The sequence below is a fragment of the Enhydra lutris genome, unplaced genomic scaffold, assembly GCF_002288905.1.
Source record: "Enhydra lutris kenyoni isolate GAN:26980312 unplaced genomic scaffold, ASM228890v2 scaffoldscaffold6, whole genome shotgun sequence".
NCBI lineage: Eukaryota > Metazoa > Chordata > Mammalia > Carnivora > Mustelidae > Enhydra > Enhydra lutris.
Window position 1 is genome coordinate 44,447,622 of NW_019154090.1, and position 24,014 is coordinate 44,471,635.

General features: G+C 40.1%; 2 protein-coding genes across 3 annotated transcripts in view; one reads left to right on the forward strand and one right to left on the reverse strand.

Moving 5' to 3' along the window:
- The first annotated feature begins 5,705 nt into the window (after positions 1 to 5,705).
- Positions 5,706 to 19,730, forward strand: LOC111141385 (N(alpha)-acetyltransferase 20, NatB catalytic subunit). 2 transcript variants are annotated; one of them, XM_022493888.1, is made up of 6 exons: positions 5,706 to 5,819; positions 9,799 to 9,823; positions 12,538 to 12,628; positions 13,257 to 13,392; positions 18,634 to 18,779; positions 19,219 to 19,730. In XM_022493888.1, exons 1-6 carry the CDS (start codon positions 5,767 to 5,769, stop codon positions 19,302 to 19,304), a joined length of 537 nt encoding a protein of 178 aa, XP_022349596.1. In that variant the 5' UTR covers positions 5,706 to 5,766; the 3' UTR covers positions 19,305 to 19,730. The 2 variants fall into 2 exon arrangements, with proteins under 2 accessions (XP_022349596.1, XP_022349597.1); XM_022493889.1 differs by lacking the exon at positions 18,634 to 18,779 and having other exon boundaries at positions 5,714 to 5,819.
- Positions 19,731 to 21,976: 2,246 nt separating this feature from the next.
- Positions 21,977 to 24,014, reverse strand: part of LOC111141696 (crooked neck pre-mRNA splicing factor 1) — a 15,336-nt gene continuing 13,298 nt past the window's right edge. The window contains exons 13-14 of the mRNA XM_022494461.1: positions 23,359 to 23,607; positions 21,977 to 22,331 (exon numbers count right to left, since the gene is read on the reverse strand). Of these exons, the coding sequence (XP_022350169.1) occupies positions 22,164 to 22,331; positions 23,359 to 23,607 (417 nt within the window). The 3' untranslated portion in view covers positions 21,977 to 22,163. The remainder of the gene's footprint in view (positions 22,332 to 23,358; positions 23,608 to 24,014) is intronic.

Below are 24,014 nucleotides of genomic sequence, written 5' to 3' on the forward strand. Positions count from 1 at the left end.
ATTCTGAATTTATTTTTGTGAATGGTGTAAGAAAGTGATCCAGTTTCATTCTTCTGCGTGTGGCTGTCCACATGCAGTTTCCCTAGCACCATTTGTTGAAGAGAATGTCTTTTTTCCATTAGGTATTCTTTCTTGCTTTGTCAAAGATTAGTTGGCCATACAGTTGAGGGTCTATTTCTGGGCTCTCTGTTCTGTTCCACTGATGTATGTGTCTGTTTTTGTGCCAGTACCATACTGTCTTGATGATGACAGCTTTGTAATAGAGCTTGAAATCCAGAATTTTGATGTCTCCTGCTTTGCTTCTCTTTTTCAGCAATACTTTGGCTATTCAGGGTCTTTTCTGGTTTCATACAAATTTTTAAATTGTTTATTCTAGATCTGTGAAAAATGCTGATGTCATTTTGACAGGGATTTTATTGAATGTGTAGTGTAGACATTTCAATAATATTTGTTCTTCTAATCCAAGAGCATGGAATGTGTTTCCATTTCTTTGTGTCTTCAATTTCTTTCATAAGTGGTTTATAGTTTTCAGAGTACAGACCTTTTAACTCTGGTTAGGTTTATTCCTAGGTATCTTACAGTTTTAGGTACAATTATAAATGGCATTGATTCTTTGATTTCTTTTTTTTTTTTTTTAACAATTAGTTATAGCGTGTTTCTTTTTTAAGATTATTTATTTATTTATTTGACAGACAGAGATCACCAGCAGGCAGAGAGGCAGGCAGAGAGAGAGGAAGGGAAGCAGGCTCTCCGCTGAGCAGAGAGCCCGATGCAGGCCTCGATCCCAGGACCCTGGGATCATGACCTGAGCTGAAGGCAGAGGCTTTAACCCACTGAGCCACCCAGGCGCCCTTGATTTCTTTTTCTGCCACTTCATTATTGGCAATATGTTTTCTAGAATCTTTTTAGGAACTTTTAGAATCTTCCCCTTATCCCTACTGTTTGGAAATGTCAGTGATGAGTTTTGATGTGGATTTTTTTTTTTTTTGCATCAACGGTGTTGGATATTCTGTGGTCTCTTTCACTCTGGAGACTCATTTTTTTTTTTAAGCTTTAATCCCTACTTTCCATCTCTGTCTTTATTTCTTATACTTTGGGGGACATTGCTTCAATTATTAGTTTTTAAAAATATAATAACATATTTGCAATTTCTAATTTTTTTGTTTCTGTAATTTTTATAATATTTTGTTCTTTCTTTCCATAGATACAGTATCTTCTTATTTCTCTGTGGATATTATAGTGAGAGCTCATTTAGTGTATGTTTTTCTGTTTATGCAGTTCTATTTTTGTTTGATTATTTTGATCTCTGTCTTTTGGGTTAGAGGCTCTCCTAAAGTACTCAGTGACTTTTAACTACTCATAACTAAATGTAAAGCACTAAATGTATAGTAATTAGTGTTACTAAATGTAGTAATAACTGAATGTAAAACTTGTTGGAAATCCTGTATATTGGGCAGAGTTTGTGAATTGGTGTCCCTTCTCTTAGAATGACTACGTGTAGTCTGCTCATTATGTCATAGGGCTAAAAAAATGTGAACATCCGTGGGGCTTTCCTCTTGGGTCAGGCAGTTTCCCCACAAAAAACTCTCTATTATCCTATGAGGGATGGCGGGGTGGGATTCAGTCTAGCTGCCAGCATTCTGGGAGAAGCGCAGGTAAAGGGTCTGCAGGTGTTCTTTACCCAGGATGACAGCTTCCCCATTGTCCGGAGGGTGTCTTAACCTCACCCTTCACGCTTGTGCTCTGAAGTCAAGGACACAGCTTCTTGTGTCTCTCCAGGGAGTAAGGATCTCATCTTCTCCCTTTCTGGTTCCTGGCTCATCTAATTCCCCGAGCCTCCCTGGATTCTGCCCCTGGAATTAATTGCCTTGCCTCTTGGTTTTTCCTCTTGCAGTCACTGACCTTTTGGCTTTATTCTATCTGCTAAATGTGTTTATTAGCATCCATAATTTTGTTGCCAATTCTCACTGTTCCTGTCTCTTCCTTCATTCTCTTTGTTCCTATGAATTTATAAGTTGAAAAAAAAATTTTTTAAATTCTCATTTTAGTGAGGTATTGGTGGGGGATGGTTGTATGCAGTCTGTCTTGATTCATGGAAACCTGTAGTCAGCTCTTGATATGAGTGGTGAGCGCAGTTGAAAGCCTGGTTAGCAGAATTTGAGCATAGATTATTACGCTGATGGTCAAAGTCAATGCATCTACCCTGCTCAGTTATTACTTTATAAAAAAAATAAATTTGTTATCTGAAGGTAACCACCCACCCCAGCTGTTTTATTGTAAAGCACATTGCCTAGGATTTGTCAAAATATATATATTTACTGTGCTCTTTGTCCTTTCCACATGATCTGAAGGAAAAGAAATGGAGCAACGACAGATGAAACACCACGCTGTTTGCTTGTTTGAATGTGGAATTCTGCCATGGTGGACGCGAACCCAGGTCAGCACTATTTACAGAAGAGCATATGGTGTTTTGTCTCAATGAGCAGGAAAATGTTTTGTGATAAAATGTGGTAAAAGCTTGTAGTTTTTTTCCAACTAAGCAGTAAAAGGAATTACACAATGCAAAATGATAAATAAAAAGTTCTATGAGTCATCTTTAATGTGGGGAAAATGTGCAGCCAGCACAGAAAACAGTGTTTTTCCTGCATGTTAAAAATAAAATTGAATGCACTGCAACCAAAAGCAATAACAGCATGTCCCAGGAGCTCAAAAAACCGTGAGACTTTATGGAGTTCAATGAAGTTCATGCTTTTTATCGAAATGATGGGGACGATAATGTAAAAACTGTTGATTTTATTCTTTACAAAGTCATGTTTATCGAGGCATAACTGGCAGTAAAATTCACTGTCTTTAGTGTATGTTCTATGAATTTTGACAGAAACACTCAGTGATGATCTGTCACATAAAACTTTCCCATAATTCCCTTCTGCTCCCCCCACCCCAGTCCCTGGCAACCACTAATCTGTTTTCTGTTCTTATAATTCTGCCTTTTCCAGAATGTCACATAAATGGAACCATACCATACACAGAATTTGGACTCTGGCTTCAACATTTGTATACAGGTTTTTTATGTGAACATAAGTTTTCGTTTCTCTGGGATAAATGCCCGGGAGTGCAATTGACAGGTTAAATGGTAGTTGGTTATTTGGGTTTTAAAAAAACCACCAAACTGTTTTCCAGAGAGGCTGCACTATTTCACATTCTCACTGGCTATGTGAGAGAGATGCAGCTTTGATTTATTTTTTTTAAATTTCAGTGTTTAAACTGCTGAAATTCACTAGGAGATACACTCCAGAGACTCACTAGGTTTGAAATGTATCGGCTGTTAAGAATGTTTTACTTTTGGAAGTGTTATGACAAATGACACTCCAACATAAACTAAGTCACCCACAAAAGGGAAAACAAAAATCATGCTGGCTTACTCTTTCCCCCTAGAAAGTTTAAACAGAAAACAAGGGAGTAATGAGGTTTACAAAGTCTTCAGCTTTAAAGGAAACCTTTAAGTACCCATATTTCTATGGTGCTCAGCAAGCTCTTTGATTTTAATTCAGTGTTAAAGGACCAAAAAAGAAAAAGAGAGAGAGAGAGAGAGAGAGATGGCTAGGTATTCTGTCGGGGATACTCTTCCAGGTTAGCTCTGGAAGCAGCAGAAAACTGATAGTAAAGAAACTGTTTCTTGTCCACAGAAATAGAAACACATTGTACACATCCAGATGATGCAACAGATTACTGCTCTGTGGATATCAACCAGTTTCACATCTATTTGTGCGTACATTTCAGCATTTCTGATTGCCTTGTGCACTTCAGTTTTTAAAAAATATTTATTTATTAGAGAGAGCTCCGGTGCACAAGTGGGGAGGAGGAGCAGAGGGAGAGAGAATCCTCAAGCAGACTCCCCACTGCACACAGAGCCCAGTTCTAGGACCCTGAGATCATGACTTGAGCCAAAACCAAGAGTCGGTCGCTTGACCGACTGAGCCACCTAGACACCCTGCCTTGTGCACTTTAAATTCTCCCTTAAAGTGAGTTGTAACAACTTACTGGTTCTTTCATTAATTAATGGATTATGATCTTCATCATGTGCTCATTTTATATTTGTATGAAAATCACCATTTTACCTTTTCTAAAAATTATCTTTAACATTCACTCAAACTGACACCTTAAATTTGCTGAAAGGAAAATGCCTCTAAAATGTCGCCCTGTTTGAGCACCTGGCAGGCAATAGCTGAGCTCATGAGGTCATATTCTGTCCTCGGGGTGCATTGCTAGGTTGAGGTTGCATACTCCAGGGACAATTACCTGCGTGTTCACACTCACCTAGCTTGTTGAGATTTTTGGAAACAATGCCTGGTGATGAGCTTGGACCTCGGGAGATCCTTCTTAGAGGCCTACCTATTTCTTCAGCCTTCTGCTGTCTCCTTCCATGCCTGACCTGCATATTTGGGCAGGGGGGCCGTTGAAGATCCCTATGGAGACCGAGGGTCCCCAGGTAGTCAGATGTGAGGGCCTTGGAATTCAGACCTCTTCCTGAAGAGTTATGTGGGTTAGTTTGACCTCAGCAATGTGTCCCTCAAGACCACCTCAGTACTTGCCTAACAAAGGAGTGAGGGGGAAAGAACCTCCAAAAGCAGGCAGCACGTTTCTTAGCCTCTGGACCTGTGCTGTCCGCTATGGTGTGGAAGCCACTACCTATGGGGCTATTGAGTGCTAGAAATGTGACTAATGCAACTGAAGAATGGAATTCTTAACTTCATTTAACTTTAACCAATTTAAGTTTACATGTGAAAACTGATGATCCTTTCAGGTATCTGAAAGCTCGTATGACTGGAATCATTTGAGGAGGCAAATCTACTTTTCAACTATACATTTTATGTATACATTTGATGAAATCTAAATGCAGAACAAGGGACGCCTGGGTACTCGGTTGAGCAGCTGCCTTCAGCTCAGGTCATGATCCCAGGGTCCTGGGATTGAGTCCCACATTGGACTCCTTGCTCAGCAGGGAGCCTGCTTCTCCCTCTGCCTCTGCCTGCCACTCTGTCTGCCTGTGCTCACTCTCTCTTACAATAAATAAATAAAATCTTAAAAAAAAATAAATGCAGAACAAGTATTTGTGATGACAGATCACCTGCTGGATTGAAATATGCTGCAAATGTAAAATACACACCAGATTTCAGACTTAGTCCAAAAAAAGTAAAACATTCTGTTAGTATTTTTTTAATTGATTACTTGTAAAGTAATAATATTTTTTTTATATATGGAGTAAAATAACATATACTGTTACAATTCATTTCACCTTTCTCTTTATGTTTGTAAACGTGGCAGTAGAATATTTGAGATCACATACTGGGCTGGCATCAGTGGGACGGGCAGCTCTGGACCATGAATTTTCCCATTCTGGTCCACAATTTTTCTCATTTATTACGGACCACGCAGGTATTCCTGAATCCCGCTTTTATGCTGTGATTTTCTAACCCCTGGGCAGTTTTCTGTCTCCTTTCTAGCAGATCACACTATTTACTTCCACTAGAAACTCCCACAGAGGAGTTTTGAGGCTCTGACGGTAAGACCCCGGTGACTTTACAAGAATGATCCTACAATTCCAGACGCCGCCGCCAGAGAGAGCCGTGTCGCTGTCGTGGTTGCCGAGCAACTCGTGGCCCGGAAGCAGTTCTCCGCCCCGCCCCTGCGGCAACAGCGCGCAGGACAACTTCCGGCGGGGCGGGCGCGGGGGTCTCCTAAGCCGGCTTCCGCGGCGGCGGCGCAATGACTACGCTCCGGGCCTTCACGTGCGATGACCTGTTCCGCTTTAACAACATGTGAGTGAGGCGCCCGGGGCTGGCGTGGGTGGCCGCGTCCCCTGCCCCGGGCCGGGCCCGCAGACCTACCCCGCGCCGGCCACCCCTGGCGCGTCCCTGGGGCCGCCAGGTCGGAGCCGGGGCCGGGGCGGACGTTCGGACCTCCCTGCTGACCTTGGCCGAGGAGCTGCAGCTTCCTCCCGCGTCCTTGCGTGCTGGTCGGAGTCGGGGCAGCGCGCGGGCGGCCTGTCGCGGTGGCTGTCCCGAACCGCTGGGGCGGGCGGGAGGGGGTGAGGAAGCGGCCCGAAGGCAGCCGTGGACTGCCGCCTGCGGCCAGTGTCCCGGCAGGTCCGGAGGTCGTTGCGAGGTCCACAGCCAAGTGTTTGGTGAGCCCAGCGGCCGATGGTTCATTTGTATCGGAGTGAGACCTTGTGAGTGTGGCACCGGCCGCCGTTTCTTTCTTGGCCCGGGTTCGTTTTCTGTTTCGTTGCTGAAGCGGCGCATTCAGCCTGGACAACTTCTTTCAGGTGTGAGTAGTCGGGGCGGGCACATGCTGATGGAGGCCCACTGTGTGTGCTTTAAGTCCGCGTTAAGGCAGGATTGTGACTTCCAGGTACTTAAACAAGCATTTTATTACATAAGTTTCTGAACGTTTAAAAAGTCGACAGAATTTTACGCTGAACACTCAGAGACATTTTCTGTTGGATTCTACAGTTGACATTTTGGTATGTTGATTTCCTCACATCCGCCCATCCATCCATCTATCCACCCGCCCACTCCAAAATCCACTTTAAAGACAGCTGGGCAGTGTGTGAAAACTGAGGATCAGGTGGTTCGGATTCAGGTGTTAGGAGAATGGGAAGCACTTGAGAGGAGGTGGCTAGAAACCTTGCAAAGAGGGGATGAGCCTTGAAGGGTGGATAAAGTGTTGACAGTGATGAGGAAGTTCTGGAGAAGGAAGCAGGTGTGAAGGTGAGAAAGCTTGCGGCCAGACACGTGGGAGGCAAGTGTGACTGGAGTGGTGGGTTTCTCTAACTGCACCATCAGATCAGCTGGTGAAACTGGACTTTGGCTTTGTCCTTGGAGGTTTCAGTCTTGATTGTTGGGAAGAATTTTCTAATGGGCCTCTTTCAATCAGAGCAGTGTAACTAAAATGACTTGTGTTGAGCTCCCCCTGTGCTTGCTGGGCTCTGGCACTGTAATAATCCATTTACTCCTCACAGTTCTCTGAAGCAGGTGCTCTCATTATCCCCATTTTTTGTATGAGTAAAACTAAGGTACTGAGAGCGCCAGAGAATTGCCCCAGGTGCTAGAGCCCTGTGGAGGGTGTGGGTGAAGCAAGGAATCTAATCCAAAAATATTGGCCCTGGAATAGTGGTTCTTTAAAGAGTGGTCCCAGACCATCAGGGAGTACTTTGGAAATGCATATTCGGTTTAAGGCTGTTTTAAGGACCAGTGCTCTGGGGCTGGAGCACTTCACCACGGAGTTATGTGGAAGGTGAGGAAATTGGAGGAGGTATACCAGGCAGATAAGCCATTTAGGACATCTTGGCAACAGGCCAGAAATGATGACAAAGGTTTGGGTTTGGGAGTTGCAAGCCCGGGAAGGGACAGTGTGCCTGGAAGCTTTAAGAGTAGTTGGCAAAACCTATATATCTGTGTGTGTGTGTGTGTGTGTGTGTGTGTGTGTGGGCATGTGCACACATTCAGGCCCCCGGGGGGTGTGGAGAGAGAGGAAGAGAGGGAATCTTGAACAAGCTCAGGGCCTCCATGTCACAACCCAGAGATCATGCACGACCTGAGCCGAAATCAAGAGTTGGACGCTTAACCGAGTGAGCCATCCAGGCTCCCACAAAGCCTTGTTTTAACTGAAAGGGAGGTGAGGAGTTGAGTCCTGTGGATATTGGGAGCAGGAGAACTTGGAGGCAGAGAGAGTAGTAAGGGCACAGGTACCTGTTTCTGACGGGGTGGGGGGCAGCTGATGTGTATAGAGCAGAGTGAGAGAGTGGGAACAGGGCTGGATCTCAGAGAGGACCTCCTACGAGTTGGGCTTCTCCACTAAGTGCTTTGAGATTCCCAGGTGCAGAAATCAGGTAAGTGTCTGGACTAACGATAGCAATTTGGGGGGCCCACGCTATGTAGATGGTATTAAAACCAGGATGCTAGGGACATCAGTGGTGGAGTGAGTATGGATAGGAAAAAAGAGGCTCCAGGTGTTGTAGGAGACCTAGTGGCCCTCTGAGTTGGGAGGAGAAGCTGATGGTGGGTCTTGGAAGCTCTGTGAGGAGAGCACTTCAGGTGGAGGGAGTGGGGAGCCATGTCAGGAGCTGCTGATGGCCCAGTGTATAGCATGTCTGTACTTTTATCCCAGGAGGGGAGACTTTCGGGAACGGGGGTCTGGGCAGTGAAGGGGGCGGATCTGCCCACCAGCACTCCAGGCATGGTTACAGGAGAGCGAGTAGAGGGGGCTGCAGACGCTGTAGGTGTGTGGGTGCCATGGTGGGACCTTGGTGAAGGCTTCTTCCTATTGTGTATTTTCTGTTGTGAAATAGGAAGCAGCTGATACTGAGAAGGAGGTGGCCTGTTGTGGATAGTTGAGGCAAGGCTATAAAGCAGTCGTTGAGAAGTGTGGGAGACACTATTCCCACACTGGAACAGTGATTCTCCAGGTGTGGCTGACGCTCTTCCCTTTTTGCAAGGTCAGAGTGATTTTCAGGAAAGCACCAAGATGGGTTTTTTTGCCTTTTTCATTCTCTCACAAGTGCACAGTGGAGTTTTCAGCTGTGTGGCTTGCAATACCAAGAGTAACAGACACAGATGTGAGAATCCAGCTGCCCCCTTTTTTTTTTTTAAGATTTTACTTATTTATTTGACCGAGATATCACAGAGAGAGATCACAAGTAGGCGGAAAGGGGGAAGCAGGCTCTCTGCTCAGCATGTGGGGCTCAATCCCAGGATCCGGAGACCATGACCAAAGCTGAAGGCAGAGACTTACCCCCATTGAGCCACCCAGGTGCCCCCAAGCTGTCTTAAGCCAGACATTAACAAAGATTTGTAAATTGTTAAATCAAAGCCTTTTTTGTCGCTAAATTGTGTTCCTGAAAGTAGTCGCTTTTGGTTTAAAAAAAAAAGTTATTAACATGTAATTGATTTATTTTAAAATGTTTTAGAAAATGTAATTATCAGTAGATATAACCCACTTAAACAAGTTTTTGGGGGGTCCTCAATAATTTTGAGTGTAAACAGTTTCTGAAACCAAAAGTTTGAGAACTGCTGGCCTGGAGAAGTACCTTGGTAATGGTCCTAAGGAAGAATCTGGCTAGGTATACAAGAGGAAGTTATGGGTGGCTGGTTTTGAGCCTGGCAAAATAGTGGTTCCATTAATTGAATAGGAAAGTGAGGGCAGAGCTCTTTGCAGCCAGCTGCAGAGGTGCGTTTTAAGAATTGTTGACTCAGGAGTGTTGTGATCAGGTGGGACAGGCGCTGGGTAGCACCAGAGCCAGATCCGGGAGTCTTCCTCCAAAAGTTAAGGGATGGGATGGTGGGGAAGAGGAGGTAAGAATGTAGAAGAGTGGGATGGAAACACCAAGTGGTGAGAAGGCCCACACTGAGCAGCTGAAGGCCCAGAGACAGGCAGGAGGGACTGCTGTCAGATGCTGCAGGGAGCTAGTTCTACTTTCTGTGACTTTCATGCCTGGTTGGGCCCCAGTTCCATTGATGATTTACTGGCATTTAGAAAAATGGAAGGTTTTGATGCAGGTGTATTAACTATAAAGTAACTTGTAAGGAAGAAACTGTTAAATAAAAATTTATAGATATCGTTATAATGGCTGTGATGGCTTAGTTTGGCCTTCAGTAGCTTCCTTAGCCCTAAAGTTGGTTTTAAAGTTGTGGATTTAGCATGTTTTGTTTTTCTGGTGCATGTTTTTAGTTTCAGTGGCTTATTTAAACTGGTTTTGTCAACACTGCTTACTACTGACATTTCTTTTCTTTCTTTTAGTAACTTGGATCCACTTACAGAAACTGTATCCTTTAAAAAAAAAAAAGTTAAATGAAGGCTAAGAGTAAGAAACATGGAGAAACAAAAGAAAAAATGACTTGAGTACAGAAAAACTTAAAAACTTGCAGGCCAGGAAACATAAGCAACATTGAAAGCAATTTAAAAAACCAAACAAACTGGGACTAAGAGTTGTCTTAAATCTGCCTGGCAAGCTGCTAACAAAATGACCTCATAACTAAAGCAGTGCAGCTCCCCTTGGTGGTAAGTATGGCTCCAAACAACTAAAAGCAGTGACTTCAGGATGGGTTATTACTCTCTGTGAATGAAGCCTGGTGGTGACGAGCAGCCTGTGGTGATTTCATGAGGTCATTGGCGACCAGGCTGTGCACTTTAACCACCATCTCACTCCCAGGGTGGCCTTGGCTTTCTCGGGCATCACGTCCATGTTCCTGGCAGGAGGGTCAACAGAGGGGAAGGTGAGAGTGACCTTCCCTTTCAGGAGTACCTTTAGGAAGTATCATACAGGCTTCTGTATTCCACTGACCAGGAGCTGCCTCCTGCCACACTCACTGAGCTATAATAGTCCAGGAATGAGCCCAGCTTCCCATTTGGGCTTATTACTAAGAAAGGATTTGGGGGTAATAATTAGCCATATCTATGATGTCCCCCAGTGAAAGTGTGCAAAGATGTTTGAAGTGGGGGTGCTGTGGGTTATGTTGCACTAAGAGACAACCCCACATTCTCAGTGGCTTTCTAGCTTCTACTCCATGTCCACTGCAGAGTAGGAGGGTAATATTAACTGATAATTTAACAAAAGAAGGCAAAGAAGCTAATGACATATATTAAGGGTTCAGTCTCACCAGTCAAAAGATATGTGGATTAAAACCAAAATGATATTCTGTGCTTTACCTATCACATTATCAGGGATTAAAAAATGATTAAGCTCATGCTGATGAGGGTAAGAGGAACATTCTCATAAATTGCTAGTGACAGTATAAACTGTGAGAGTCTTTCTGGAAGGCACTTTGGCAGTCTAATACATACTAAGTAATTCCACTTCCTGGAAGCTAAAAATAACAGGTGAGGAATTGGCAAACTAAGGTGCATGGGCCAAATTTGGTCCACTGCCTATTTTTATTTTTGTAAATACAGTTTACAAAACTGTATTGTGTCTAGTAAGACACAACCATGCTGAAAAATTTACATATTGTCTGTAGCTTTGTCCATGGCTTTCACAGAGTAGTTGCATCAGAGAGCATATGGTCCACCCAGCCTTGAGTATTTACTGTCCTGTTATAGGAAATGTTAACCCCTGAGTTATGCCATTACCGACATTTTTATTACAGTTAGGATATTAAAAATTTGGAATAGCATTCACAAACAAGGAAATGGTTAGTAAAAATATACTGTATTCGTGAGGAATTTAAAAAGATTTTCAAGACACTGAAAATAACCCACATGTCCCTTGTCAGCAGATAGGTGATTTAAATTGATCATCCGATGGAGTATACTATACATTATTAAAAATTAGCTATAGGTATAGATAACACGGCTACAAATCAGAAACAAAGCTGAGTGAAAAAGCAGAAAAATCACCAAAGTTTTCATTTTGTATCTCAAAAAATTACGACTTTTTAGAGACCTCCATGTTAAAAAGATTTTTGAATAACACAAAAAATTTTCACTGTAAATAAGGTGAAGTATTAGGATGCAAATCAACTTACATGGTGTGTGTCTAGTGACACTTCAGATTTACAGTAAAAGTCCCATAATCCAGGTGAGGCCATGTGTGCAAGTAACCTGCCAGGTATTGGTGGTTGCTGAGCCGATAGCCGGCCTCCTGATGCTGGTTGAGAGGCGGTAATGGTGTGTGTTGGTGGCTGACCAGCAAGAAGACTGGCTAGCGTGCTGTGTTATGGGTTATGTTTGAAGAGTGCTCGAAGTAGTGGCTGTCGTTCAGAGGAGAATCTGAAGAATTTATGACTGAGCAGATTTTACAGAAATAAAAAAAAAAAAAAAGGGTTGTGTGATTGGTGGTGGCCCCTCATAGAATTGTATCAGTGAGCTTACACTAAGAAGAAATAGAATGAACATATGTCAGTAAGGACGCCAGGGTTGAAGAGTGTCATAATGAGCAAATTATTCAGGACTTCTACTCTTAAGTCAGCATTTATTTGCAGTACCAGAAAGGGAGAATTTGAATCAGTACAGGGGAAACACTAGGTAATTGATGACTCTGGAAATACTTAACTTTTAGTTATTTTCACAGCCACACAGCTGAAGTAGGAACTAATCATTAATTTTCTAGTGCAATTATGGAAAAACAAATGTATTGAGCATCTACTTTGTGCTCAGCACCAGGAATAGAGTGAACATGACATTCATATCCAAAAGGGAGGGAGAGAGTGAACAATATCCAGTGCTGGTAAGTGCTGTGCAGAGATTTAGATACAGTGTGATTAGTATGGACACAGATGATAGAACTTCAGACTCCTGGTTCTCTGCTGTCAGATGTTGTCGTCTCCACTCCTATTTTTGAACTTACATATTCAGGCAATTTTGTTATCAATTATTAGTGCTAACCTAAATAATGTACTGACATGAATATACAGATCACACATATATTGAGCTGGGGATAAAGTAACAATATATTTTCAAAGGAACCTTTCTTCACAATGTTTCTTTTATGAAGAACTTTGTACTGTCCATCACTTTCCACACTCCTTAACGAGACTCTAGTATGGGATTCCTTTTTACTTACAGTACCTCGCCCACTGGCCAGAGTACTTCATTGTTGCGGAGGCACCTGGTGGAGAGTTAATGGGTTATAGTAAGTATAATACCACTAGAACTTTTTTGAGTAGGCAGTTGAGAGTTTAATGTAGGTTTCAACTGATTGTTTTAGATTGATTGCAGAAGTGGAAATGTAATCATGCTGCCTAGAATTTTATTTCCTTTAACCACTGACAGCTCACCCATGCTTTCTATATTTTAGGCATTGTGCTTTAGGCCCCAGGGGACAGACAGACAAGGTCTCAGGCTTCATGGATCTTTCATTCTGTGCTTATATTTCTGCATGGCTTTTTTGGTACATAACACAGGAATTACAGCATCTTCATTGAATTAGTGGCATTACTAACAAAAATTTGAGCTGTGGACTCAAGTTTTGTGTACACATACATACCTACATGAAATGTAGATATTTTAAAAAATAGATATTCTGATTGTGTTCAAAATTAGTTGTTCTTAGTGTATCATTCCTTTAAAAAAAAAAAAAAACCTTTCTCTAAGTGAGAGTCAAATAAGAGCACTATAACCATTAGCTAGATGACTATGTGTTACTTAAAAATTAAAACTTCATCATTAGTGTCCTTTATAATAAAAATGTACCAACAGTCATTCTGTATTCGTGTATAAATCCATGTGTTTAATTACTGAGTGCAATCTTTTATTGGCAGTCATGGGTAAAGCAGAAGGCTCAGTAGCTAGGGAAGAATGGCATGGGCACGTCACTGCTCTCTCTGTCGCCCCAGAATTTCGACGCCTTGGTTTGGCTGCTAAACTTATGGAGTTATTAGAGGAGATTTCAGAAAGGTGAGATCCTGCTTTTCAAGTAATAATTTATGAACCCTATTTGGTTTTTTTCATGGTGAAAATGTCTAAGTTTTTTTTCTGTTCAGGCTGAATATTGTGCTTCAGTTTGCAGGATTTTCATTTTCATCAGTTGTTGTGTATTCACATATTCAGAGTAGTAGCATTGTCCCTATTTTGCCATTGAGGAAAATTCAGGCAAAGTAAGTGACCTGCCATGGGCTTATATGCTGGGTAATAGATGCAATCCAAGACTAGCCCTTAAGTTTGTTTTTTTGTTTTGTTTTGTTTTTGGTGTTCTTGACACTGTTGCAGATGTTCCCAAATTCTCTGTCAACATCGCCCTTTGCATCCCAGTGATTTTTTTTCATAGTGCTCCTATGGCCAATAAAAAAAAAAAAGAAATCCCTCAGTTTAGACTTCACCAGTTATGTCCCAACTGCTTAGTAAATACTTATGGCCTAACAAACTAGTAGCTATTTGGAAAAAATAAACAAATTGAGAGAAAAAAATATTATTTCATTGTTAAATAACTGCGGCTACCTACTAATGAAATGTGTGCCTTTTGGGCATTTCAGGACTTCTTAATCTTGGAAACAGATTTGACACAACCACCTGCATTCTTATTTCATACTGATTTTCTTGTAGTACTGGTTTTTTTTTTTTTTTTTTTTTTTTTTTTTTTTTTTTTTTAAGTCACAGGAACTGCCAAAACCTGGCTTCATAAAACCTTTGATGACCTTTGTCGTTAGAAGAAGCTTAACACCATGTAATGCTGCATTTGTGATTATATCAAACTAGTAGTTTGCCAGTGTCTGCCATGTAAGGTTTATCTGTGTTTCCTCCAAACATCTGAAATATCCTATTGCACCTCTAAGAGTTTGAGCCACTCTGGAGCAGTTTGGGTACACACTAAAAACACAACTGCCAGCATTAGGGCTTTTTTAAAAAAGACCTATTGTATATGTCAAACACCCTCATTATGTGAGATAAAAGTAATATAATTAAAAGACTCCTGCCAGCTCCCATTCTAAAAGAGGTAAGAGATGTGTGTTTAAGTTTAATCAGTTGTCAAGCTGCCACTTATTTTTTTTCCTCTACTTTTAAATGCCTAGAAGTATATAGGAAAGGGAATATTTGCTGAGAAGGGCTCTTGAGGTTTTACACTTAATGGATTTTAAAACGCAAGTTTTAAAGAAGTAGCTAGCCAAGCTGAAAATGCTCTGGGCCAAGTTGGGGTTAAAAGGAACTTGAGCTTATTCAGGAAAGAGAGAAAATAATATTAACTGAAAAAGAAACCAGTTTTAGTACTTGAAAAGTTTTAGTTTATACATATTTGTTAATGGCATTTGTTATCTTTTTGAAAAAAAGTATTTGGCATTATAATATAGTGGACAGGGAGTTAAGAAATAGGTTCTAATGAGCTATCACCCTACACATGATTTTATGTATTTATGGGACAGAGTCTCAGAATAGAAAACAACTAAGCTCCTGTCTTTTCCATTTTCTAAATCTTAGTTATTTTGGAACAGATGCTAAGATTTGTGTGTGTGTGTTTGTGTATAACTAAAAATATACATACATGTATTTTTAATTATATACATTAAAAACAAGAGAGGAAAAGGAAATTAAAGTGGTAAAACACATAAGAAGCCTGAAATGAGATGTTAGCTATGAATCCAAATATAATCCGTAAATGCAGCACTAAATGTTAATGGACTAATTACTCCAGTTAAAAGACAAAGACCTGAAGACATTACGGTAAACTGAAGCAAGCCACAGAAAGACAAATGATGTGTGATTCCACTTATATGAGATATCCACAACAGGTAAATTTGGAGAATCAAAGAGTAGAATGGTGGTAGCCAGAGACCACGGAAGAGGGGAGTGGAAGTTACTAATCAGCAGGCATAAAGTTCAGTTAGAATGAATAACCCCTATAGTCTGTTGTACAATTTACCTGTAGTAAAAGAATAAACATACATTTAAAATTTATTAAAAGGGAAAAACCTCACATTAAAGTGTTCTTATAACAGTAAAAGACCGTCAGAACTATATTTATAGGAAATATATGTAAAGATTAAAGATGGAAAGAAATTTTAAAATTATCATGCAAATTCTAACCAAAAGACAGTTGGTATACTTATTAACAAGAGTCACATAATAATTCAGTAATTTTTCAGAGTAAAAAAAAGGGTCACTGCTTATATGTGAAAAGATTTAATGCATCGGGAAGATGTAATAATTACAAGTTTTATGTACACAGTGACAAATTCAAAGTAAAAATGCAAAAATTGATAAAAGTACAAGGAGAAATAAGTAAACTTTATCATAATGAGAGATTTGAACATCCTTTTTCTAACTGATAGAACAATTAGACAAATTGATTAAGGGCACAGAATAGGGGTGATTACTTTTCCTAGGCCAGATACTGAGGCTTTACAGGCCAGCTAATCTAGTGCTTGTGTCTGTGTATATTAAACACCCCTTCAAAGTTTTAAAAACTGTCCTTAGTGGGAGAGCAGTACAAAAATAGGTTGCAGGCAGGACTCCCTCAACAGATCACCATCAGTAGCTAAAAATCTTTCCAGAAAGCTACGACTTCTCTGGCAAAATTTTACCAACTATTTTAAGAAGTGTAAAGATTGTAAGTTCACTTTTACACAAACTAAAACAGTTTTCAGCTGTTTTTTTAAGGCTAGAGTAATACATAAGAAAGCCCAACAAGAAATATGAGGAATGGAAATTTAAAGAAAATATGTCAGTCTTTATAGATGCAAAAGTCCCAGAAAAATCTTAGCAAAGTGGGACTCAGCAGTTAATAAAAAGGACGATATATCAGGGGAAGGAAGGTTGTTTTAACATGAGAAAACCTGTAAATGTATTCCAACCTATTAATAAATTAAGGGAGAACAATTGTTAGTAAGTGCAGAAAATGCTTTGATAAAATCCTATTGATTAAAAACGGTTAACAATGTAGGAAATATAAGGGGAGAACTTCCTTAATCTAAAAAAAGAATATTTACCAAAAATCTGTAGTAAATATTAGCAGTGATGCAGTGAATGCTTTCCCTTTGAAGAAAGGGCTGAAACAAGGAAGAATGCCTACAGTCAGCCCATCTTCAGTAATTTACTGGAAATCCTAGACAGCATAGTACAGCAAGAAAAATGTACAGCAAGAAGAAACAAAGCTCTTATTTTGTACACACAAGACTACAAACAAAACCACAAGAAGCTACAAACAAATGTTTAGAATAAAAGCTAAGCAGAGTTGTTGGACAATCAGTATAAAAATCAATTTTATTTCTACACAAAAAGTAAAATTTAAGAAAAGATGCCAGTTACAGTGGCATCAGAATAAATTAAGCCCTTTGAGAAAAATCTAACAAGAGCTATGCAAGACGTCTCTGAAGTTTCTAACACTTCCTGAGAAACAGAAAAGATGACCTCTCTCAGTGGAGAGAGAACTATGTCAGTGGCAGGGAGGGCTAAACTGGTGTTTCATCCATGGAGCCAAACTGTAACTGCAACCCACATCTCCAGTGTTTGTGAGACTTATTCAATTGACTCTGAAGCTTACAGGGGAATGGAAGGAGACAAGATCATTTTAACAACAAGGTAGGAAGGTTTGCCCCTCCAAATATCAAGCTGTAATGAGTGAGCTCTGTGTCAGTGCTGGAGTACTTGTCTAGACCAGAGGAACAGAGCTGAGGAACAGATGCAGGGATACGTGAATTCTGACATAACTCAAAGGAAGCAACTGCAGAGCAGCAGTGGAGGGATACAGTCCACAGTAAGGACGATGGCACGACTGGATAACCACATGGGAAAAACATTTCCCAGATTACTGCCTTACCATACACAAATCAATTCCAGATTTATTAAAAACCTACATGTGGAAAAACGAAACTCAAAAGCCCTTTTAAGTAATATAGGAGAGCATATCCATGACCTCAGGGTAGAAAAGAGCTTCTTAAATAAGCCATAAAAAGCCTGATTGTAAAGGAGAGGCTCATATGCAATTTCACTGAAGTGAAGTAACTCTGTTCATCAAAAGTTACATGAGGATAATAACTCAAGCCACAAACTGGGAAAAGATTGGCAACAATCCTTTACACAATGTCAAGTACCCAGAATACATAGAAGACCACAGCTGGGGGGAAAAAAATTGTGAAAGACCAATAAGGACTGAAAAATATGCAATCTAAATGACCTACAAAAATGTATTTAGCCCCATTAGTAATGAGAAATGCCAACTAAAATTACCCTGAGATACTTAGGACATTTTCAAAAATAAAAATGCACCAAGCCTTGTCACTATGGGAATGGAGTCTCACCCTCTGCTGGGAAGTGGGTATTACCTAAAAAAGGTGAAGATGCCCCTATGAGCCAGTGATCACACTCTTAGTTGTAGACCTTAGATACTGTACCATGAGACATACAATAAAAATATTCGTAGCAGCACAGTTTATAATCATAACCCGAAATGTTTATCTGTGGGACTATGGACAATTTGTAGTGTATTCACCCATACAAGGGAGCGCTAAAAAGAGGGAAAATGAACAAAATCCAGCTACACCAGGCTGACTTGCACTTTACTGAGAGGGGCAAATCACCAAAGGATATGCAAAGTACAATAATATTTATGTAAAATTCATCAATAGGAAACATTGTACTAGGTGGTGAATCTACGGCAAAACCCGAGGAGCTAATGAGAGTGGGTTGGAACTTGGAGACCTCTGGGTAAGGGGGATGGTTGTCACTGCCCAGAGAGACCTGATGGCTTTAGGGATGCCGTTGTCAGGCAGTTCATGTCCGGTTGTTACGTGTGGGCCATGGCAGGGTGCTTCTTATTGCGCAAATCTTTAGTTTGCACATACGGGTGAAAATAATTGTATTACTAGTTGATAATGAGCACGTCATTTACTGTTATGTAAAATATACAGTAATTAAAGACAGAATTATGGTTTTAAAAAATGTTCTAGAAGTTTATCTTTTAAAGAAAATAACAGGTTTTTAAATGTTAGTATGCTAACAGAAAATATCTCTTTGCACCTCAAAATAATTGTCATAAATCCTCAGAAATAAAAATGGATACAAGGTAATCAGCTGCAAAGGCCCATTATTTCCATTCTTTAAATATTAGTCAAAGCCAACTAAAAACAAGTGTTGTTTTAAAACATATAATTATTTTCTAGAATTCCCCACATTTTAACATTTACCCCTTTTTTTTCTGATTTAAAGAAAGGGTGGATTTTTCGTCGATCTCTTTGTAAGAGTGTCTAACCAAGTTGCAGTCAACATGTATAAGCAACTGGGCTACAGCGTGTACAGGACGGTCATAGAGTACTACTCGGCCAGCAACGGGGAGCCCGATGAGGATGCCTATGGTGAGCTCCCTTCTGTGGCAGTATCCCCCCCCAAAAAGCCAAAACATTTACATTCATTCTATACACTAGTCATTTTAATAAGTTGAAAAGAACCGTATTTGTTGGACTTAAGTTTTTAAATTTGAGCTGTAATTAAATCTCCTTTAACCTGCCTTCATGAACCCACCACTGGTTAACTTACATTAATCAGTGGTTAATTGTCAGTTGTTTAATTATGTTACATACACGCATGTTAATTTTACTAAGATTTTGTCAAAAGAACACTGGTACACAGAGCTCAGTACTTGTGTCTAGGAGTCTCACTTAAACACATTTTCTGAGGACCTAGTAAATGGGAGGGGTAGGGGAAAAACCTCTTCTTATGGGAACTTTACATATACACTTCCACATAAGATATTTTGGTATTTGGGTACTTACATTAAATTTTGCTTCCTAACAGATATGAGGAAAGCACTTTCCAGAGACACTGAGAAGAAATCCATCATACCATTACCTCATCCTGTGAGGCCTGAAGACATTGAATAACCATGGGCAGTGGTTCTTAGGCTGATGCTCCAGATATTTTATGGACAATATTATTTTCATTGGATGATCTTGGAGCTCTATTAGGAGAAAAGTAATCATTTAGGTCTTACAGACTTAAAGAAAATACAGGTTATAAACTTTAGTCTCATTGTTTCCAATTAGCAATATCATACCTACTAAAGCTGTTCACTGTAATAAAATTCAATCGAAAAGGCAGCTAGGTCAGACGGAAACATTCCACTATTTTGGGTTATAATATTCACTATATGCTAGGGAAAAAAAGTGCTCCAGTCTCCTCCTAAATTCCGTGCCTGAGAACCACTGCTGCATATTTTTTATTTTGTATCGAACTGTTAATTGAAGCTTTAAAAGCATATATGAAATGTATAAATCTAAGATGTATAATAAAATGCACTGTAAACTCTATGAATGTGTTCTAGAAGCTTGATACTTGTTTTCATACTGTTAATCCCAGGTCTTTTCCTTGTCTAATCTCACACCACGTTGCTTAAATCCTGCCTTTGAAAATATAAAAAGACACAGGTTTCTTTAAAGGGGAAAAAGAACCTAATTCCAAAAGAAAGGCCATAAAACTAGGTCATGGACCACCCATGTAGTTTCATGTATAGTTTTCTTTACTTGTAAAAATACCCAGTGAGTAAAAGTGGCTAAAGAAAACCCCACAGAAACAATTACCAGAAAGCTTTTGCCTGTGAAAGGACTTACCTCTGGTGGAGTTGAGGGTAAGAGATATCTTTCATGTTCTCCCACGGTAAACTTTTCCTTCACGCATTGCATGCTGGCACTAGCCAGAACATGGTGGTAGGAGTTTACATTGGGAATCTGACCATTAATTTTTGTTCTTTTTAAAATTTTTTTTAAATTTTTTAAATTTATTTTCAGCATAACAGTATTCATTGTTTTTGCACCACACCCAGTGCTCCATGCAATCCGTGCCCTCTCTAATACCCACCACCTGGTTCCCCCAACCTCCCACCCCCCCGCCCCTTCAAAACCCTCAGATTGTTTTTCAGAGTCCATTGTCTCTCATGGTTCACCTCCCCTTCCAATTTCCCTCAACTCCCTTCTCTCTAACTCCCCTTGTCCTCCATGCTATTTGTTATGCTCCACAAATAAGTGAAACCATATAATTGACTCTCTCTGCTTGACTTATTTCTGTTCTTATGCAGCATAAACAGGACAAAATTGTAGGAAGACGCTGAATAGTCACTTATATTAGCATTTTGTCCTGATTTCATCTCACTCCTTGACTCTGCACTTAGCCAACGGGTATTAAAATCAGAAATACTCCTCTTAGCCAACCAGACAGACCTCAGTACTCCATCGTCAGGACCCATGTGACACCCAGCAGCTGGGGTGACAGTGGTCCAGAGCCTGAAGCACCAAGGCTGAACACAGACATGCCTTTGATCCTGGCTGTCCTAGCTGCCTCTCAAATACTAGCTTACTTACAATTTAGTACCATACTGACTAGCTTTTTAAAATCCCTTTTACTGTTTTATTGCTTTTTAAATAACTTAATATATTTGTAAATTTAGTAAGTTTTATGCAATTAAATCTGGAAATACTAAATTTGCTAGTTGCCCTTCCAGGTGAAAAAATACTCTTGAAGATGATAGTTCGAGTCAAATAGCTTGGCCAGTGAACAAAACAAGAAAAAAAAGCTTAAGAAATCAGGCAAGTATTTTTTGCTTGAGGATATGAGCAATGTGTCAACAAATGTGTTATCTCTGTGCTACTTAAAGTTTTCTTTTTTGGCATTAGAGTTGGTTACCTTTAGGTTTTTCACATGTTCTAAACCAAGTGTAAAATGTATCCTGGATTACGGTAGCTACTTTCTGCTGTAACACACTAGGGGATGTTTATCGGTATTCCAGGTAGAGAGGACGCCCTTGTCCAGTACGGTTGGGAAACACTCGAGCATTGCTACGGGGGTCATCTTGTACAGTAATGTATCTAAGGCTCTCAGAAGCTGAACTGTAAAGAGATTTGATTAACAAGGCTCAACTCTTAATCTGGGGTTTCCCAAACTTACTGCAGCAGGGGGCAATGTTATTCACAGCACATGTTTTACTATTCTTTAAGCTATTATAGAGTTCAACCACTTGGGAAAACTGATCACAGCATAACTGAAATTTGACTAAAACATCTTGGTAACAAAAACACCTTGTTCAGAAATACAGTAACTATAAACTATTTTCCAACTAGTGTTTTCAAAAGCATATGGCTACTATATTTAGAAGTTAAATTAATCCAAGCACATTCAATTCTACAAAGATTGAATTTGTTTAGGAAAGTGGCTGGGGATGAACATTTTACTGCGCAGTCACAATGTGCCAGATATATTCTGTTTCTAATGTAATCCTCAAAATGAGTTGGCAGAAGCCCGTGTGAATGAAGCACTGAAAGATTAAGTTACAGATAACCAAGTGGCAGCTGGGAATGGGACTCGAGCCTGTGAGTGAAGATGTGAAGAAGTCAGAAGTTTCAGGTGAGTATACGAAGTATCTTTACGAAGAAGACAAACATGAAAAAACCACTTTAAAAGCTACTGTAGAATGTAACTTGAACACTTCTCAAAAAACACTTTCAAAAGTGCAGGTCCATCTAAAATGCGTGACGTGGACAAAAAAAAAGTTTGGACTCATAAATCCAGTGGTTAAAAAAGTTTACTTGCACGCCCCACTTCTCACTAACGCAAGAGCATTTTAAAAATAATTCAGAAAGTAACTATCAAAGACTCCAATGGTGAAATATACAAAAACTTATGGAGTCACAAGAGTTCTGAATGATTAATTTATAAAAATAATAAAACATTTATCAGTATGAACAAGAACATCAGGATTCACTCTCATCAATGTCCTTATCTGGGTCTTGCTCGGCAGCCTCCTTTTCCTGTTGCTGTTTCTTCCAAAGTTTGGCCATGGCCAGGAGCTTGAGGTTGGGTTGGTTGGCAGCATCTTCTGGAAAGATGTAATCATAGTACTCTTCCCAGCCTGCATCAGACTATGGAATAAAAGTAAAACAATTAAAAGATAAGCCAAAGACGGCTGAAATACACTATAGTTAAAGTGGAGAATTTTCACTGCAAAACCCCAGAGAGTTCAAGACACATTCAACTTATGTTCATTTATAAAACTTCAAAGCCCATCACAGAAAGAAAAAAGGCCGGGCCTGCACGATGGGTGAACAAGTAGCTGCTGAGTAACTGGCTGATGGACATTAACAAGGGCATGGGATATACTGAGCACTGGGTGTTAACATAAGACTGATGAATCACTGAGCTCTACCTCTGAAACTAACAGTATACTATATGTTAATTAACTGAATAAAGAAAAAGTAGCTGTTGGGGTTGGTGTTACTGCAAGTGGAGCTCACAGAGCTAAAAACCAGGGAAAAAGAGCCTAAAGATTAAAGCACAGATCCTCTAGCCAACCAAGATATTCTGTATCTCCACCTCCATCTTATAGTTTTCTAAGATTTTTAAATTTTTAAGGACTTACTTAATACTTAGTAGCAAAAGTCATAAATCTGTACACTATTATTCTGACTCCCTGCCCTTAATAGCCCCACCTCAAACTGGTCACTGATTTGGCTTCCTAAACACTACTATAATTCCAGCTTCCACCATCATTTGCTCTGCTTACAACAGCTTCCTGACAGGTCCTCCTCTGATCTAAGCCCCTTGAGTATCCTGCAGATGCCAACCACCGGGTCATGTCATTTTGTGTATAAGAGCCTCCCTATAGCTTACAAAGTCTCTAGCTTGGGTCCTACCTAAAAGCTGAGTTTCATTTCCCTCTATTCTGACCTCCTGCTTAATGCTCCAGAAATACCACACTTTATATAGCTCCTGGAATCAACCTTTGCCAATCGTCTCCCATCTCCACCCCTGGGTGGACTATATACACTCTGCTCTCTTTCCATGGTAGCCAGGTTGTCCGCTCCGATGCTCAGATTGTACATATGGCACTTACAAGTAGAAAGTGCTCATCTGACATGAGATGACCAGCTCCAGGGTCTCAGTTCTTACCCCGTCATCAGCCTGGACCTTTCTTCTCTTCTTGACTTTCTCTGGCATGAGTTTGTCTACTCTCTCCTTATCTGATACTGTTCCAAATTCATCTTCAAAGCTTCGCCATGATTCCAGCAACATAAGTCTCTCTTCCTTTTCTTCACAGTTCCTCATGGTTTTGTTAGCCTCTTCATAAATTTGTCTGCATTTAGCCAAACTTCCTTCTTTCCCTGAAGACAGCTCAAACTGTGCAAAGCTGATCCAAACCTTAAGAAAAATTATTATAGAAGAAAATCAGCCATGGCATCCAGAAAATGATCATGTAATAATGCTAATTTCTAGTTAAGGACATCTGAACATACTAATGTGTTCATCTGTAGTATTCCAAAGAACGTAATGATTATATGTTTCAATAATGTTGAACTATTGAATTATAGTCTGTTTCTATATCCAATTAGGTGTTTGAAATGGTCTTAAAATCCTGAAAAGAGTTTAACTTTTTATTCAATCCTGTGATATTTAAGTTACTCCTATGCAGTATAAATACTGACCTGGTATAAGCTTTATATTCCAAAGTCCTCTGAGACTCATGGGCTCTTTTCTAAAAGCAGGAAAAGCATTGAAACACACACACACACACACACACACACACACACACACACACACACACACAC

What these genes read in the sequence shown, in the direction of transcription:
- LOC111141385 (XM_022493888.1), top strand. Translation starts at nt 5,767, where the DNA reads ATGACTACGCTCCGGGCCTTCACGTGCGATGACCTGTTCCGCTTTAAC. An exon ending in TGGATCCACTTACAGAAACT is followed by an intron (nt 9,824 to 12,537) that starts GTATCCTTTAAA and finishes ACGAGACTCTAG; the next exon opens with TATGGGATTCCTTTTTACTT. An exon ending in GCCCGATGAGGATGCCTATG is followed by an intron (nt 18,780 to 19,218) that starts GTGAGCTCCCTT and finishes GCTTCCTAACAG; the next exon opens with ATATGAGGAAAGCACTTTCC.